Below are 17,190 nucleotides of genomic sequence, written 5' to 3'. Positions count from 1 at the left end.
GTAGCCAGATGTGTCAGCAGCTGCCCAAACAGCACACATGATAGCAGCTGTGGAACCTGTGTCTCAGTCTGTCTGTAGATGCAATGTATCTGTCTGTCATCTCCTGCTTGTTACAGTGGGCCTACCTATTTAGAGAATGGCCCTGTCAGCTGTGGTCATCAATTGGTGTCCATCTTATATCTGATCTGCGGCCCCTTTGCCTCATGATCAGCTGCTGATTTCAATCCAGCAGCAGTTCCAACCCCACAAGCCAGCCTTCCCCTCCCCTGAGAAAGAGCCCTTTTACTCCTTCTGATATTTCAATATTGTGTTTATTTTAAGTATTAGTTTAATAAATTGTTAGTATTTGTTTACCTTGTCTGAAATGCTATCCAATAATGAGACAAAATATCTGCAAATTATGAATATTCTCTTTGATATATTATTTTAAGGTTATTCAAAGTTGCTTAAGGAACAAAAATAATTTGAAGAAACAAGTGTTTAAAACAATTAAGTGACATGTTTAAGTTATAAATTTAAACTTAAATTTACTGAAGTAGACTTTTTTCTCAAGAAGTAATACACATTACTAGTAAATTGCATGTAATAAAGTTCAACGTTAGCTTTCAATAAACTTTATCGAAACTTGTGGGGTGGTACCATTTTCCTCCATTGGAAACAGTACAAGTCACATAGAAATGGATACATTTTACACCCAGATATCCCCAAGGTTTCATGAATGGGGAATCATAGAACCGCAGCTCATTACTACGGCACATGAAGAATGTCTTAATTTCTTTCAAAGATAAGTGGCTAGGTTTCCAAGTTACACAAACAACTAAACTGATTTTGCACCACCCATGATGTGTAAATAGCCCAAAGAATTAAAATCAGAAAGTCAAACAGCACAAATCACCTGCAGTAGATGAAGGGATTAATTGTACTATGTGCCTTGCTACAGCATAGGCAAGGTTCTAAGTTACTGTGCTAAGCCAAGAAGTCAAAGACAATTCTAGAATTAGGCAAAAATATCGGCAATGAATAGATCTATGGAGGCAGAGAGATGAGAGTTGACTTCCCATGATGTTTTGGAATGAGAAAATGTTTTCAATGGTAGAAGTTGCTCTTCAAATGTAGAAAACATTTTCTAAAAGTGAAAAATGCATTTTGATTGTATGTACCCCTCGCAACCTCCCATCTATTCATCCCATGACTTTACCACCAGACTCCATTCTGGTATTAATTAATTAAATAAAATTTTACTTATGAAAATTTATTTATGATAGCAATTAATGATGTAATATTCCAATTTTATTTACCCTCTGCATCCAAGTAGTGCATATCACGTAGGAAAAGTAATGTGGTCGCTAGCTTACTGCACCAATACAGTCACTCTACCACTGGTCCTGAAACCAAAATCAAACTTCCCTTCCCAAAGAGAGCAACTGCTATCAGCAACTCAGCAAGGGTGAGGATGTCAGAAACCCCTTCTCCATGGGAAAGAAGAAGCATAAACTACCTCAGGACCAAAACAGAAGAATATATATATATATATGTACATATATATATATATATATATATATATATATGCATATACATATATATATGCACAAAGGACAATAAGAGTTAAAAGAGAAAGATGTATCAGTGTATAAATAATAATGAAATATAAAAAGTAATTTTAAAAAGTCCTGATAGGACATTATGAAACCAGAAGCATCCACTGTAGATTTAAATGGGTTCATTTACTGTTGGCCAATTTGCTGATTAACATGAGGACTGTACCTAAGAGGAGTTTGTTTCCTTAGAGACTCCCTTAGAAAAAAACCTAAATTTTCAATTGCAATGTGTTATCAAGTGGAGATATCCCGGGGTTAAGAATGGGTGCATAAGGCCACTCCTCTAATTTAGGACTGAGTGTTCCAAGGTGTCTCACTCTACATAATGTCTGTTTATGGGCCTCAGCATGTCTTGTGATCTGCTTGAGAAGGACTCTGCTCTGATGCTAAGTGAGCAAGGCACTGTTCTATGATCATAAGAGATAATTAGAAATCACTTTTTCAATCTTTCTTTTGTCGAGAATCCCATTTACATTATCCCCAGGTCACTCACCTATCCAGTCTCAGGTTCTTGGTCAGCCAAGCAGTGTCAGGTGTGGTGTCCATGTCAGTGAATGAATCCTAAGTCAAGGCAGATATCTGTCGGTTATTCCCACAATATTTGTGTCCCAGTACTACAAGCATATCTAGTGACATTATACTCAAAGGTTTTGTACTATGGTTAGAGTATATGGGTTTTTTTCCCTAGATAAAACTGCAGACATTTCTAGGAAAGAGTAAATGCTTGAAAGCCATGGAATACCTGCTTTGGATTTCTCACATCTCAGACAGCACTTTCCCCTCCTGGAGCATCCGCTGTCTCAGTGTAAGCTACTGTGATGAGCACAGTCAAACTCTCCATGTTTTGCCTCATCCTGTGGACATGCCCAAAGGCTGGGAGCACATGGATCAACAATACAGACCTAAACAGAATTCTCAACAGATACTCTCACTTAAAGAAATGCACTATGAGAAATGTTCATCATCCCTATTCATCAGGGAAGAGCAAATAAAATGATTGTGAGATCCATCTTACATGAGAAGAGCTAAAACAATAAAGAAAGTCAAAGTTGATGCTAAGAGGGAGGGGAACACTTTTCTAATGTTGCTGGAAGTAGAAACTTGTACAATAACTTTGGAAGTCAACATTTTCGGTTTTGAGAAAAAAATGCTTAAGACAAGTTCACTTGCTAAATTATTTTCATACAGTATTAATTGTTAATGGCTAGAAACAACCTAAAATCCTTCAACTAAAGAGCAGATAAAGATATATTTTTCACGTAGACAGTGGAGTGCGCTCCAGCTGTTAAACTCGTCGTCTTGCTCCATCCTGGCAAAGGAAAGGACCAAGAAAACAAACATGAACTGACGTACATGTGGAAGCTATGTTAAAGTACAGAGCAGGTGTGCTACAGTCCACAACCCAGAGGAGCTAAGGAATAAGAGGAACGAAGATGATGATGGATGCACCTCACTGTGAAGAAGACCACAATAGATATCTGTCTTCCAGTGGACAGATTAGGATATCAGCCCAGCCACAAAACATTTCACCTATATTTTGTACAGCCTGAAAGATAAAGTTGCACAGAAATTGAGAAAGTGTCTAATGAATGCCTTGATAGGTTTGGACCTAAGCCATGAGTGTGTTTCGACCCGTAACAATTCTGGGAGTACAAAGAACCACACGTTGGACTACCCAGAGTCACAGATGAACTTTGAGATCAGATAGAAATAAATGAATTGAAAAAAACGCCAAGAAAAAGATTTCTAATAATATTCTGCTATACTCCGAGATTGGTCCTACCCTCTATTGTCATCAGAAAAGCTTCACTTAGTAAATGATGAAAACCAATGCAAAGGTTATGTAGAGGTGGGCTGCAAGAATTTTTGTAGGAGTTGGGGTTAAAGGAAAACAGAAGAAAAAAATGCAGCCAAATTGAGCCCATACAGTACTGGAAATGACCAGTCCACCAGAGAGCCTGCATGGGGAGGGACCTAGAAGCCTACATTTGATGGCCCTAGGCCCTCAGCACCTTGCAACTCTAGTGTAGGTTCATCTTCATGCGAAGCTTTAACAGTGGTAGCAGGGTCTCTCTCTGCTGCTCTTGCCTATGCCTGGGGGCCTTTCCCCTCACTGGGTTCCATGCTCTAGCCTTAAATGAAGAAGAAGTACCCTGGCTTAATGAAAATTGAGAAGCCATGGTTTCCAAATATACATGGGAAGCCTGCCCTATTCTGAAAAGGAAGGAAGGAGGAACAGCTAGAAATGATGCAAATAGTGCTACTGGAGAGAGAAAGAGACTGAGAGAAGTCAGAGAGGGCAGGATGGATACATGGAGAGAAGCAGGAAGGGAGAGAAGGAAGTAGGTAGGGAGGGACAGAATGAGGGATGGAGGGAGTGACAGAGAGAGAGTGAAAGAGAGACAGAGACAGACAGAAATACAGAGAGACAGAGTAAGATGTAGAAAGACACAAAGAGAGACACACAACAACAGGCAGATTCACACAGAAACAGAGAGGGAGAATAGAATAAACATTCAACAACAAAAAGTAAAGGGTTGTGTCTATGAATGTTATTTAAATATTCTTTAAGACGTTTCCCTCCCCTCTTTAGGGTTGGTCAGTTTCTAAACAGGCTACATTGGTGACTGGGCTTTTGCTTTGGCATAAACTTTTCCTGATCCAACAGACATAAAGGCTCAAACCTAAACATAGTAAAAGCACCTATGAAATGTGTACCCACTGAAGAACAGAAGGTGGTGAGCCCTCCTGTTGAATTATGGAAATGGTGGAGGATAAAGAGAAAATCAACCCTGGAGTAGGACCAGCGGTCTCAACCTGGAACCCCTGAGATTCCTAACACAGGGGATGACCAAAAAGGCAACACTAACCTGCTGAGATGAGGCCTCCAACACTTGTATAGCAGAGGACTCCCCCGACAGGGTTCATTTCTAGAAAATATAGCTAACCCTCAGGAAACTGGAAGCCCCAAGAAGTTTAGGGGTCCTTTGGACTGGATGGGATGCACGCATCCATGGGGAGTCACATGGCATGAAGCTTGGAAACCAGATGGAGAGATGCCATGTGGTACACTCAGGGTTTGGACGTACGTAGAATAAAGTATGGAGTGTATATATTAATGAATGAGCGCACAAAGGCATGAATGAATAAATGAATGAATGAATGAGATAATTAATTAATTAGAAAAAGAGAACTGTACCCTTACAGTCTCTTCAAGTCTAAGAGAAGACCCTTAGTCTTCAAGTAATTGGAATAGAAAACTACCATGAGATACCAGCTTACACATCACTGTCAGAATGGCTAAGATCAAAAACTCAGGTGATAGCAGAAGCTGGCAAGGATATGGAAAAAGAAGAATACTCCTCCACTGTTGGTGATACCAAAAGCTGGTACAACCATTCTGGAAATTATTCTGGAACTATCAAAAAGATTTAAAGTATCATCTGAGGACACAGCCTTATCATTCCTGGGCATACAACCAAAAAATTCACCAACATATAACAAGACACATGCTACATTATGTTCATATCAGCCTTGTTTATAATAACTGTAACCTGGAAAGACCTAGATGTCCATAAACAGAAGAGTGGATACACTCAATAGGCTATGTCTACACACAGGAGTACTTGTGAACTATTAAAAACAAATGACAACATGAAATTGTAGGAAAATGGAAAGAATTAGAAAATACCAACCTGAGTGTGGTAACTCAGTCACAAAAGAACACACATGGTATCCACTCCTTGAAAATAATATTTTAGCCAAAAATCCTGGAATACCTAAGAAAAACTTCAAACATCATATGAAGCTCAACAAGAAGGAAGAATGCTTCATTCTTTTTAGAAGGGAGAACAAAGTACTCAGGAGAGGAAATACAGAACCAAAGAGTGGAGCTTGAACTGAACAGAAGGACATCCTCCAATGACTGCCCCACCTGGGGATCCATCCCATATGATTGCACCAAACCCAATCACTATTTCTGATTCCAAGAAGTGTTGACAATACCCAGAAATGAGTGACACTAGAGAGGCTCTGCTGGAGTCCTGCTGCTATAAATGCAACCTTTGTCCTGAATAAGGAGACAAGAAGTTTGAAGTTAAAGAAAGGGCTGAAGGAGCCCAAGGGGTTTGTAACCACACAAGAAGAACAATAATGTCGACCAAAGATGTCCCACTAGAGCTCCCAAGGACCACACCAACAATGAATCACTTCACATGGAAGGACCTAGGAATCCCACCACACAGGTAGCAGGGGATGTCATTGTCCAACCTCAATAAGAGGAAAAGACCTTGGTCCTGTGAAGACTCCATTCCCCAATGTAAGATAGTGCCAGGGTATTGTGGGTAGAATGGGTGGGTGGGAGCTGGAGCATCCTCATAGAAGCTGGGTCATGGGGAGGGACATGGGGGACGGGGTAAGGCGATAACTTTCGAAATCTAAAAACATAAAATATACAAGAAAAATAAAATTTATAAAAACAGAAAAAAAGCATAGCAAAAAAGTCCTGTGCTGATCAGGACTAGAACTAGTTCAGGCTTAAGAGCAGCAGGAAGATGGCGATTTTAAGGACCTAAGAGTGGAGAAAAGCTTTACCAGTCCTTGTGTTAATCTACCATGTTTTATGCAGGTCAAGAAAATGAAGAGGAAGCCAGTCATCTTGGAATTCCATAATTTGTGCTGCTCCACACTATGCTCCTCTACTGTGCTCTTTACCTTACAGTCAATCTTTTCAACTCACAATCTGGCTGTGTCCGTGGTAATATTTAGTCTTCCACTGCTTTTCTATCATAATTATATGTATAAATTTTACTGCAGTCATGCATATACCAGATTCATGCCTTTACTGCTGTAAGGAAGCTCTGGGATTTTTGTGGCTTATTCTTGGTTACCTGATCAGCGTCTGAGATTCTTGGGACATTATGCTCCTGTTGCATAATCCTTCACTATATAGGCTTTTCATATCTAACAACACATACACCCCACACATAGACACACACACACACACACACACACACACACACACACACACACAAACAGACGCATGTATACAAAACCACTAATGTACATGGAAGTTGGCATGTATGCAGGTAAGCCCTCCCATGTAGTTTCATGCCTTCCCAGGAAAAAATATACATAATATATGTGAGAATGTTCTTATGTGCAGGCCCTCCTCACATGTACTGTGAGAATCTAGCATGCACATGCATGTGCACTTGCAGGAGGACCAGAAAACTTTTGGGTACTAGAACCAAAGAAAGTAAGAAAACATCTCAAGGAAGAACATAGGAGCAATGAACACAACTCTACTTCATTTGGCAGGGAAAGAAGTTAATAATTTAATATTACATTGCCCACCATTGTGCAGTAGCAGGGAAGTCTGAGCTCATGCACATGATGTGGATTCCTCTGCTGACTGGCTTGCTAAATCATGACACAGACACTCTGATTTAAGGAGGGAGATGACAAGGGAATGAAGAGTGAATGACTTTGGAGCAAAATCACTGGTAAGAGTAGAAAAAATCTAGAGGAAGAGGTGGGATAGAAGGGAGTGAGGAGATGAGGGAGTAGAGAAGTGATGGCTGCCACATACCACAGGGTGGGGACAGAGAAGTGTGGTGATGGTTGCTCAAGTTTCACTCAGTTGCTGTGATAAGCACCAGGACTAAATGCTACTAAGGAAAGAGAAAGTTTTCTTGCAGGTGACAGATCAAAGTCCAACACTGAAGAGAATCAGATCAAGGACTCAAGCAGGAATTGGAAGAGGAAGCAATGGAGGATGAATCCCCTCTGAAAGAGTGCTAGGGTGCCAGCTTCCCTCTTGTAAGCCATTGGATGTTCCTAGGTCAGAGGATCACAAAGGGTTGTAAAGCTTCTGGCTTAAGCCATAAAATGATCTTGGTGGTGGACTGTCTCTGGGAAAGACAATTCCTATGCAGGCACACTGATACTGTGGGGCTGCTGGCTGTCACACATGTATGGGATCTCATTCCACACAGAATGCCTACAAGGTCAGGTAAATGGGAGGAAACATGCGTAGGGTATGTTTATGGTAGATTGGGAAGATTAGGGCAGAAATTATGAGTCTGCTGATTCAGTTCAACAGTAGAGACACAGCTTGCAAAACTGAGGTGCTGCTTATTTGGAGATATCTCTGGGAATAGTGGAGTGGGAAACAGATGTGTACCTGTGTGAATTTGTGCACCTAGGAAATGGGTGTGGACATGGGGGCTTTTAAGGCAACAAGTACTGTTGAAGAAGTGACAGTAATGGAACCTCCCTTTTGAAAATTACCTAAGAACACAGAACCTCGGTAACCTGGCAACCCATTGGTTAGAGCAAGGTCTGCAGGCTCACTTGGTAGAGACTGTAGAGAGGGCAGGATGTTCTCTTGCTGTCTTCGGACTACTCGAGGCTCAGGCCTCAAGAAAGACAACAGGAGGGACCATGATGGTGTCTGGAGTCACAGGCTTCAGTCTTGCCGCCAGTGCCTATGGCCATTTTCCCAAAGGGGAAATAATTTGACCAAAGCCAACCAAGGAATGACCCACACAAAACTGGTAACCACTCTGTTTTCTCTTGGTGGTCACAATAGAAATAATTCAGGGAAACTTGAAATGAGGAGAACCAATCAGATTTTGCACGTTTGTGCCATCTTAACACCTCCACTTTGATCTCTTTTCAGGATGAGAAGGTTTCTGCTCAAAGGAACCTGATGGAGACCAGGACTGAGTCATGCATCAGGGCACAGACTGTGGTTGAGCAGATGAGCACGCTGGTGCCTTCTCTGAACGAAGGGGACCCATTGGTTGTCCTAGCTTTTCTATGTACATATAGAAGTTGTACGACACCCCTTCAGGTATTGGACCTGCTGTTTGTGAGGTGAGTGCCCATGTCCAAGACCATATTTTTAAAGATTTCTTTTGGTTTCAGGAATTTCCCTCCCTTCCTCTGTCTCTGTCTATCTGTCTCTCTGTCTCTCTGTCTTGTCTGCTGTCTCTCTGTCTGTTTCTCTCTCTCTCTCTCTCTCTCTCTCTCTCTCTCTCTCTCTCTCTCTCTCTCTCCCTCTCTCTCTCTCCCTGTATGTATGTGTCTGTCTCTCTCTGTCTCTGTTTCTCTCTCTCTCTGTGTGAGTGTGTGTGTGTGTGTGTTTGTCTGTGTCTCTGTCTCTGTCTCTGTCTGTGTGTCTGTGTGTTGCTGATAGTTCTCAGAGCTTCTTGTTGGTTTCCAGAAAATCCCTCCCTCGGTCTCCTTCAGTGAGTCTCTTTCTATCTCACACAAACTATGTCTGTTAATTGTCCATTTCTGTCGCTCTCTGTGTCTTTTTCTCTACTTTATTCTCTCTTTCTCAATTTCTCTCTTCCTTTTTCTCACTCTCTGTCTCTCTTTGTGTTTGTTTGTGTGTATGTATGTGTGTGTGTTTGTTGCTGTTTGTGTTTGTTTTGCTGTTTGTGTTTGTGTACATGTTTCTGTATTCGTGTATGTGAATCTTGCTAACAGTTTTCTGAGCTTCCTATTGTTTTCAGAAATATCCCTCCCTCATTCTCTCTCAGTGTCTCTCACTCTTTCTATCTCTCCTACTAAATATCTGTTAATGGTCTAACTCTGTCTCTCTCTGTCATCGTCTCTCTTTGATTCTTTCTTTCTCACTTTCTCTCTCTCCCTTTTTCTCACTCTCTCTGTCTCTCTTTGTGTGCTGTGTGATTGATTGTTTGTGTTTGTGTGCATGTTTGTGGATTTGGGTATGTGTATCTTGCTAATAGTTTTCAGAGCTTCCTGTTGATTTTAGGAAGTTTCCTCCCTTCTTCAGTCACTTTCAGTCTCTCTGTCTCTCTGTCTCTCTGTCTCTCTCTCTGTCTCTCTCTGTCTCTCTCTCTCTCTCTCTCTCTCTCTCTGTCACTCTCTCTCTAGCTCCCTCTCTCCCTTTTTTGTTATCTGTCTCTCTGTCTCCCACGATCCCTGTTTCTTTTTCTGTCTGCCTTTGTTTCTTTCTCTCTCACTATCTCTCCCTCTCTTTCTCTCATTCTCTCTGTCATTCTTGGTGTGTTGTGTTTGTGAGTGTGTTTCTTGCTGACACTTCTCAGAGCTCCTGTTTGTCCAGAAATTTCGCTCTTTTCCTCAGTGTCTCTCTGTGTTTCTTTCTTTTTGTCTCTCTCTCTCTCTGTGTGTCACTCACTGTATCTCTATCTCTGTCTCACTCTGTCTCTGTCTCTGTTTCTGTCTCTGTTTTCTCTCTCACAGTTTTTCTCTCTTTCTCTCCTGCTCTCAGTCTCTGTCTGTCTCTGTCTGTCTCTGTCTACCTTCTCTGTGTTGGTATCTTTGTGTGTTTCTGTGTGTGTGTGTGTGTGTGTGTGTGTGTGTGTGTGTGTGTGTGTTAGTTTGTTGTACGTCTTGATCACATTCTCCCTTTGTCTTTTTCTCTCCCTCTCCTTCTCATCTCCCAATCTTTTCTTTCACCCTCTCCCTTTCCTTTCGCTCTCCCTGTCATCTCAAGCTCTATCCCTGTCTCTACCTCAGTTTCTGTCTCCATCTCAATCTTTGACTGTCTCCATATCTTTATTGTCTACATAGTTCTCAGACCCCATTAGCATGCATTAAGCAATTCCTTCTCCCAAGCATGGTTCAAGCAGTTGGGCTGTCCAGATCTGGGACACTAAAGTGGATGCACCTAACCCCTCTACCTTGACAAATCATATTATCTTTCACACAAGATTTCTAAGGCCTTTGTGAATACAATGCCCTCCTATATAAAGGAGGTTCTAGAAACTTTAGAGTACCCAGGAGAGATGTGTCCAAAGTAGAGGCCCATGAGGCATAATCCAGGAAAGCATGTGACCAAGGAGATGTCTTCATACAGATTCTTGTGTTTAACATTTGCACAGATGCATTGAAAGCACCTATTGTGTACAGGTGAAGTACTAATTCTGAGAGCAGACAGGACTGCCTGTATTAGGTGAGGGGCATGGGACTTTAGAGCTGATATTCTCTCTGGTCTTTTCTAGGTATGCATACTTCAGCCCTTATTCTAAAGAGGATGAACAAGTAAAGAGCACCCTCTGTAGCTTCTTGGAAATATGGATGGACAAGAACCCTGAGGACTTTTGTGACCCATCAGACCTGTTTCCTCTGAAATACCTGAAGGGCTACTTGACTGTGTACATGCCCCACTGTGATCTTAGTGTCCGTGCCAAGAGGCTGCTGACACAGTTGGAGGAAGAACATGCCAAGGATTCCCAGGCCAAAGATTAGGAAGACTCAGATCTGGGGAGACACACATCCTCAGAACCACAGATTGAATGGGTTTAAACCAACAGGGAAAAGAGACAATCTGGAGTCTGAAACAACTTGTGCACCAGAGCTGGAGGGCAGAGAACCCTCTAGAAGTTTCTGTGACACAAGAGACTTTGTAACCAGATGTGTCAGCAGCTGCCCAGACAGCACACATGATAGCAGCTGTGGAACCTGTGTCTTTGTCTGTAGATGCAATGTATCTTTCAGTCATTTCCTGCTTGTTACAGTGGGCCTATTTAGAAAATGGCCCTGTCACTTGTGGTCATCAATTGGTGTCCATCATATATCTGATCTGCAGCCCCTTTGCCTCATGATCTGCTGCTGATTTCAATCCAGCAGCAGTTCCAACCCTACAAGCCAGCCTTCCCCTCCCCTGAGAAAGAGCCCTTTTATTCCTTTTGATATTTCAATATTGTGTTTATTTTAAGTATTAGTTTAATAAATAGTATTTGTTTACCTTGTCTGAAATGCTATCTAATAATGAGACAAATATCTGCAAATTATGAATATCCTCTTTGATATATTATTTTAAGGTTATTCAAAGTTGCTTAAGGAACAAAAATAATTTGAAAGAAAACATAAGTGTTTAAAACAATTAAGTGGCATGCTTAAGTTATAAATTTAATCTTAAATTTACGGAAATAGACTTTTTTCTCAAGAAGTAATATACATCACTACTAAATCACATGCAATAAAGTTCAACTTTACCTTTCAGTAACATTTATCGAAACTTGTGGGGTGGTACCACTTTCCTCCAGTGGAAACAGTACAAGTCACATAGAAATGGCTACATTTTACAACCATATATTTCAACGTTTCTGGAGGATGGGGAATCATAGAACCACAGCTCCTTACTAGGGCACTTGTAGAAGGCCTTAATTTCTTTAAATGATATGTGGCCATTTGACTTTGCACCAATCATGATCTGTAAATAGCTCAAAGAATTAAAGTCAGGAAGCCAAACTGCACAAATGACCTGCAGTAGAGGAAGGGTTTATTTGTACTATGTGCCTTGCTACAGCCTAGGCAAGGTTTGAAGTTACTGTCCTAAGCTAAGAAGTCAAAGACAATTCTAGAATTAGGCAAGAATATCTGCAATGAATAGATCTATGTTTTCAGAGAAATGAAAGTTGACATCCCATGATATTTTGGAATGAGAAAATGTTTTGAAATGGGTAGGAAATGGTCTTCAAATGTAGAAAACATTATCTAAAAGTGCATAATGCATTTCGATTGTATCTACCCCTCAACACCTCCCATCTACTCATGCCATGACTTTCCCACCAGATTCCATTATGGTATAATTTAATTAATCAAATAAACATTTATTTATTTATGAGAGTAATTGATGATTTAATATTCCAATTTTTATTCAACCTCTACATCCAATTGATGTGGATCATGTAGGAATAGGAATGTGGTCGCTGCCTTATTGTACGAATATGTTCAGTGTAACACTGGTGATTTCCTCAAACCAAAATCATCCTCCCTCCCCCAAAGGGAGCAACTGCAGTCAGCAACTCAGGAAGGGCGAGGATGTCAGAAACCCCTTCTCCATGGCAAAGAAGAGGCATAAAATCCCTCACGACCAAAACAGAATCCATGTATCTATATATATGTATATATATATATATATATATATATATATATATATATGCACAAAGGACAATCAGAGTAAAAAGAGAAAAAATATCAGTATATAAATAATAATGAAATAAAAATAGTAATTTACAAAAAGTCCTGATAGGACATTATGAAACCAGGGGACTCCTCCGTAGATTAAAATGGGTTCATTTTCTCTTGGCCATTTGCTGATGAACATGAGGGCTGCACCTAAGAGGAGTTTGTTTCCTTAGAGACTCCCTTAGAATAAACGAATCTTTCAATTGCAAGGTGTTATCAAGTGAAGATACTCCGGGGTTGTGAATGGCTGCATGACCACTTCTGCAATTTAGGACTGAATGTTCCAAGGTGTCTCACTCTACATAATGTCTGCTTATGGGCCACACTATGTCTTGTTATCTGCTTCAGAAGGATGCCGATCTGATGCTGACTGTGCAAGGCACTCTTCTATGAATATAACTAATCATTAGAAATCACATTGGACTCTTTCTTTTGTAGGTAAGTACTATTGACATTATCCCCAGGTCACTCAACTATCCAGTCTCAGGTTCTTGGTCAGCCAAGCAGGGTCACGTGTGATATCCATGTCAGTGAGTGAATCCTAAGTCAAGGCAGATATCTGTTGGTTACTCCCACAATATTTGTGTCACAGTAGTACATGCATACCCTGTGACCTGACACCATTATAGTCAAAGGTTTTGTAATATGGTTAGAGTTCATGGTTTTGTTTTAAGGAAAAAAATACAGATATTTCTAGAAAAGAGTAAATGCTTGAAAGCCAAGGAATCCCAGCTTTGGATTCCTCACATCTCAGACAGCGCTTTCCACTCCTGGAACATCCGCTGTCTCAGTGAAGCTACTGTGATGAGCACAGTCAAACACTCTATGTACTGCCTCTCCAGTGGACATGGCCAAAGGCTGGGGGCACATGGATCAAACATACAGATCTAAACAGAATTCTCAACAGAATACTCTCAATTAAAGAAATGTACTACGAGAAATGTTCAACATCTCTATTCAACAGTGATAAGGATATAAAATGATTTTGAGATTTCATCTTACATCCAAATAGCTTAAATGAAAGAGGAAATAAAAGTTGATGCTAACAGGGAAGGGAAAACTTTTCCAGTGTTGCTGGAGGTGTAAACTTCTACAATAATTTCAGAAGTCATCACTTTGGGTTTTGGGGAAAAAATGCATAGGACAAGTTGACCTGCAAATCTATATTTTACAGTCTTTATTGGTAATGCCTGGTTACAACCTAAAGTCTTTCAACTAAAGAATGGATAAAATATATTTTACGTTTAGACAATGAAGTATGCTACAGCTATTAAAATCATCATCATCATCATGTATCATCCTGGCAAAGGAATGCAACAAGAAAACAAAAAATAAACTGACTTACATGTGGAAACTATGTTTGAAGTAAAGAACAGGTGTGCTACAATCCACAAATCCAGACGAGCTAAGTAATAAGAGGAACAAAGATAATGATGGATGCCCCTCACTGTGAAGAAGACCACAATAGATATCTGTCTTATGTATACTGCTGTGGGGTGCAGTTAAGGGAGGGGTCTAAAGAAAGTTGAGAAATGGAAAAAGGAAGAACGAATTGGGACAGTGGGAAATAGTGTTTGGATAATGAGAAAGAATTGTGTGTTGTTATCTCTGGGAAAAACTGGAAACCGAGTGCAATGGAAAGTTCTAGGAATCAATGATGGGTAATCCCAGATTAGATTTCGAGAAGTTTGGGATAATGGGTCTTCTCCTATAATCAGAAAGTCTTCCAGTGGACAGATTAGGATATCAGCCCAGCCCCAGAACATTTCAACTATATTTTGTACAACCTGTAAGATTTGCTGTAGAAAAGTGGCACAGAAATTGTGAAAATGCCTAATAAATGCCTTGATAAGTTGAGACCTAAGCCATGAGTGTGTGTCCACCCCTAACAATTCTTGGAGTGCCAAGTACCACAGGCTAGACTACCCAGAGTCACAGATGCACATAGAGATCGATAGAAACAAATGAATTGAAAACATGCCAATGAAAAGATTTCTAATCATATTCTTATATACTCAGAGATTGGTCCTACCCTCTATTGTCATCAGAAAAGCTTCACTTAGTAAATAATGAAAACCAATTCAAAGACACACAGTCAACATTAGGTAGAGATGGATTGCAAGAATTTTTGTAGGACTTGGGGTTACAGGAAAACAGAAGAAAAAATGCAGCCAAATTGAGCCCATACAGTACTGGGAATGACCAGTCCACCAGAGAGCCTGCATGGGGAGGGACCTAGAAGCCTACATTTGACGGCCCTAGGCCCTCAGCGCCTTGCAACTCTAGTGTAGATTCATCTTCATGCGAAGTCTTAACAGTGGTAGCAGGTTCTGTCTCTGCCTCTCTTGCCTGTGCATACGAGCCTCTCCCCTCACTGGGTTCCATGCTCTAGCCTTAAAAGAAGAAGAAGTGCCCTGGCTTAACGAAAATCTGGAAGCCATGGTTGCTAAATATACAGTGGAGTCCTGCCCTGTTCTGAAAAGGAAGGAAGGAAGGAGGAACTGCTAGAAATGATGCAGATAGTGCTAGTGGAGAGAGAAAGAGACTGAGAGAAATCAGAGAGGGCAGGATGGATACATGGAGAGAAGCAGGCAGGGAGAGAAGGAAGTAGTTAGGGAGGGACAGAATGTGGAAGGGAGGGAGTGACAGAGCGAGAGAGAGATACAGACAGACAGACAGACAGAAATACAGAGAGACAGAGTTAGATGTAAAGACACAAGAGAGACACATAACAACAGGCAGTTTCACACAGAAACAGGGAGAATAGAATAAACATTCAACAAGAAAAAGTAAAGGGTTGTGTCTATGAGTGATAGTTTAAGAGTCTTTAAGTTGTTTCCCTCCCCTCCTTAGGGTTGATCACTTTCAAAACAGACTACATTGGTGACTGGGCTTTTGCTTTTGCATAAACTTTTCCTGATCCACAAGACATCAGTGCTCAAACTTAAACATAGTAAAAGCACCTAAGAAAATATGTACCCGATGAAGAACAGAAGGTAGTGAGCCCTCCTGTTGAATTATGGAAATGTTGGAGGAAGCTAAGGAGAAAATCAACCCTGGAGTAGGACCAGTGGTCTCTACTTGGAACCCCTGAGATTCCTAACACAGTGGATGACCAAAAAGGCAACAATAACCAGCTGAGATGAGGCCTCCAACACTTGTATAGCAGAGCACTCCCCCGACAGGGTTCATTTCTAGAAAATATAGCTAACCCTCAGGAAACTGGAGGCCCCAGGAAGTTTAGGGGTCCTTTGGACTGGATGGGATTCTCACATCCATGGGGAGTCACTTGGCATGTAGTAGGGGAACCAGATGGACAGGTGCCATGTGGTACACTCAGGGGTTGGATGTACACAGAATAAAATATGGATTGTGTAAATTAATGAATGAGTGCACGAAGGCATGAATGAATAAATGAATGAATGAATGAAATAATTAATTAATTAATAAAAGAGAACCGTACAACACCCTTAGTCTTCAAGGAATTGCAATTGAAAACTCCCCCCAGATACCAGCTTACACATCACTGTCAGAATGGCTAAGATCAAAAACTCAGGTGATAGCAAGCAGATGCTGGCAAGGATATGGAAAAAGAGGAATACTCCTCCAATGTTGGTGAAACCAAAAGCTGGTACAACCGTTTTGGAAATTACGCTGGAACCTTCTAAAAGATTGGAAATGCTACCACCTGAGGACACAGCCTTATCATTCCTGGGCATACACCCAAAAAATTCACCAACATATAACAAGACACATGCTGCATTATATTCATATCAGCCTTGTTTATAATAAGCAGAACCTGGAAAAAAACAGATGTCCATAAACAGAAGAGTGGATACACTCAAGAGGATATGGCCACACACAGGAGTACTTCTGAACTATTAAAAATAAATGACAACATGAATTCTTAGGCAAATGGATAGAGTTAGAAAATACCAACCTGAGTTTGGTAACCCAGTCACACATGGTATCTACTGGTTGAAAATAATATTTTAGCCACAAATCGTGGAATACCTAAGAAAAAACTTCAAACATCATATGAAGCTCAATAAGAAGGAAGACCATCGTGCTCGCTTCGGCAGCACATATACTAAGAAGGAAGACCATCATGTGAATGCTTCATTCTTTTATGAAAGGAGAACAAAGTACTCACGGGAGGAAAAAGAGAACCAAAGAGGGGAGCTTGGACTGAAGAGAAAGACATCCTCCAATAACTGCCCCACCTGGGGATCCATCCCATATGAATCCACCAAACCCAATCACTATTCCTGATTCCAAGAAGTGCTTGCTGACAATACCCAGATATGGGTGTCTCCAGAGAGGCTCTGCTGGAGTCCTGCTGATATAAATGTAAACTTTGTCCTGAATAAGGAGACAAGAAGAGAGAAGTTAGAGAAAAGACTGAAGGAGCCGAAGGGGTTTGTAACCACATAAGAACAACAACAATGTTGACCAAAAATGTCCCACTAGAGCTCCCAGGGACCACACCAACACTCAGTCAGTACACATGGAAGGACCTAGGAATCCTGCCACACAGGAATCAGAGGATGGCATTGTCCAAACGCAATAAGAGGAAAAGACCTTGGTCCTGTGAAGACTCCATTTGCCAATGTTAGATAGT

At 40.9% G+C, this 17,190-nt stretch overlaps 1 protein-coding gene and 1 long non-coding RNA gene across 3 annotated transcripts in view; one reads left to right on the top strand and one right to left on the bottom strand.

Annotated features, from left to right (window-relative positions):
- The window catches only part of LOC146583947 (uncharacterized), a 412,373-nt gene that overhangs the window by 172,335 nt on the left and 222,848 nt on the right, over window positions 1-17,190 (bottom strand). Inside the window, exon 5 of one of the 2 annotated variants that reach the window (NR_203054.1) lies at window positions 2,092-2,159. This is a non-coding gene — a long non-coding RNA (uncharacterized LOC146583947). 2 annotated transcript variants of the gene reach the window in all.
- On the top strand, window positions 7,940-11,342 carry LOC108353078 (ral guanine nucleotide dissociation stimulator-like). Its single transcript, XM_087589301.1, has 3 exons — window positions 7,940-8,155; window positions 8,281-8,477; window positions 10,598-11,342. Exons 1-3 carry the CDS (start codon window positions 7,979-7,981, stop codon window positions 10,842-10,844), a joined length of 621 nt encoding a protein of 206 aa, XP_087445427.1. The 5' UTR covers window positions 7,940-7,978; the 3' UTR covers window positions 10,845-11,342.

The sequence above is a fragment of the Rattus norvegicus genome, chromosome 16, assembly GCF_021556685.1.
Source record: "Rattus norvegicus strain SHRSP/BbbUtx chromosome 16, alternate assembly SHRSP_T2T, whole genome shotgun sequence".
NCBI lineage: Eukaryota > Metazoa > Chordata > Mammalia > Rodentia > Muridae > Rattus > Rattus norvegicus.
This window is presented reverse-complemented; position numbering and strand designations above follow the sequence as displayed.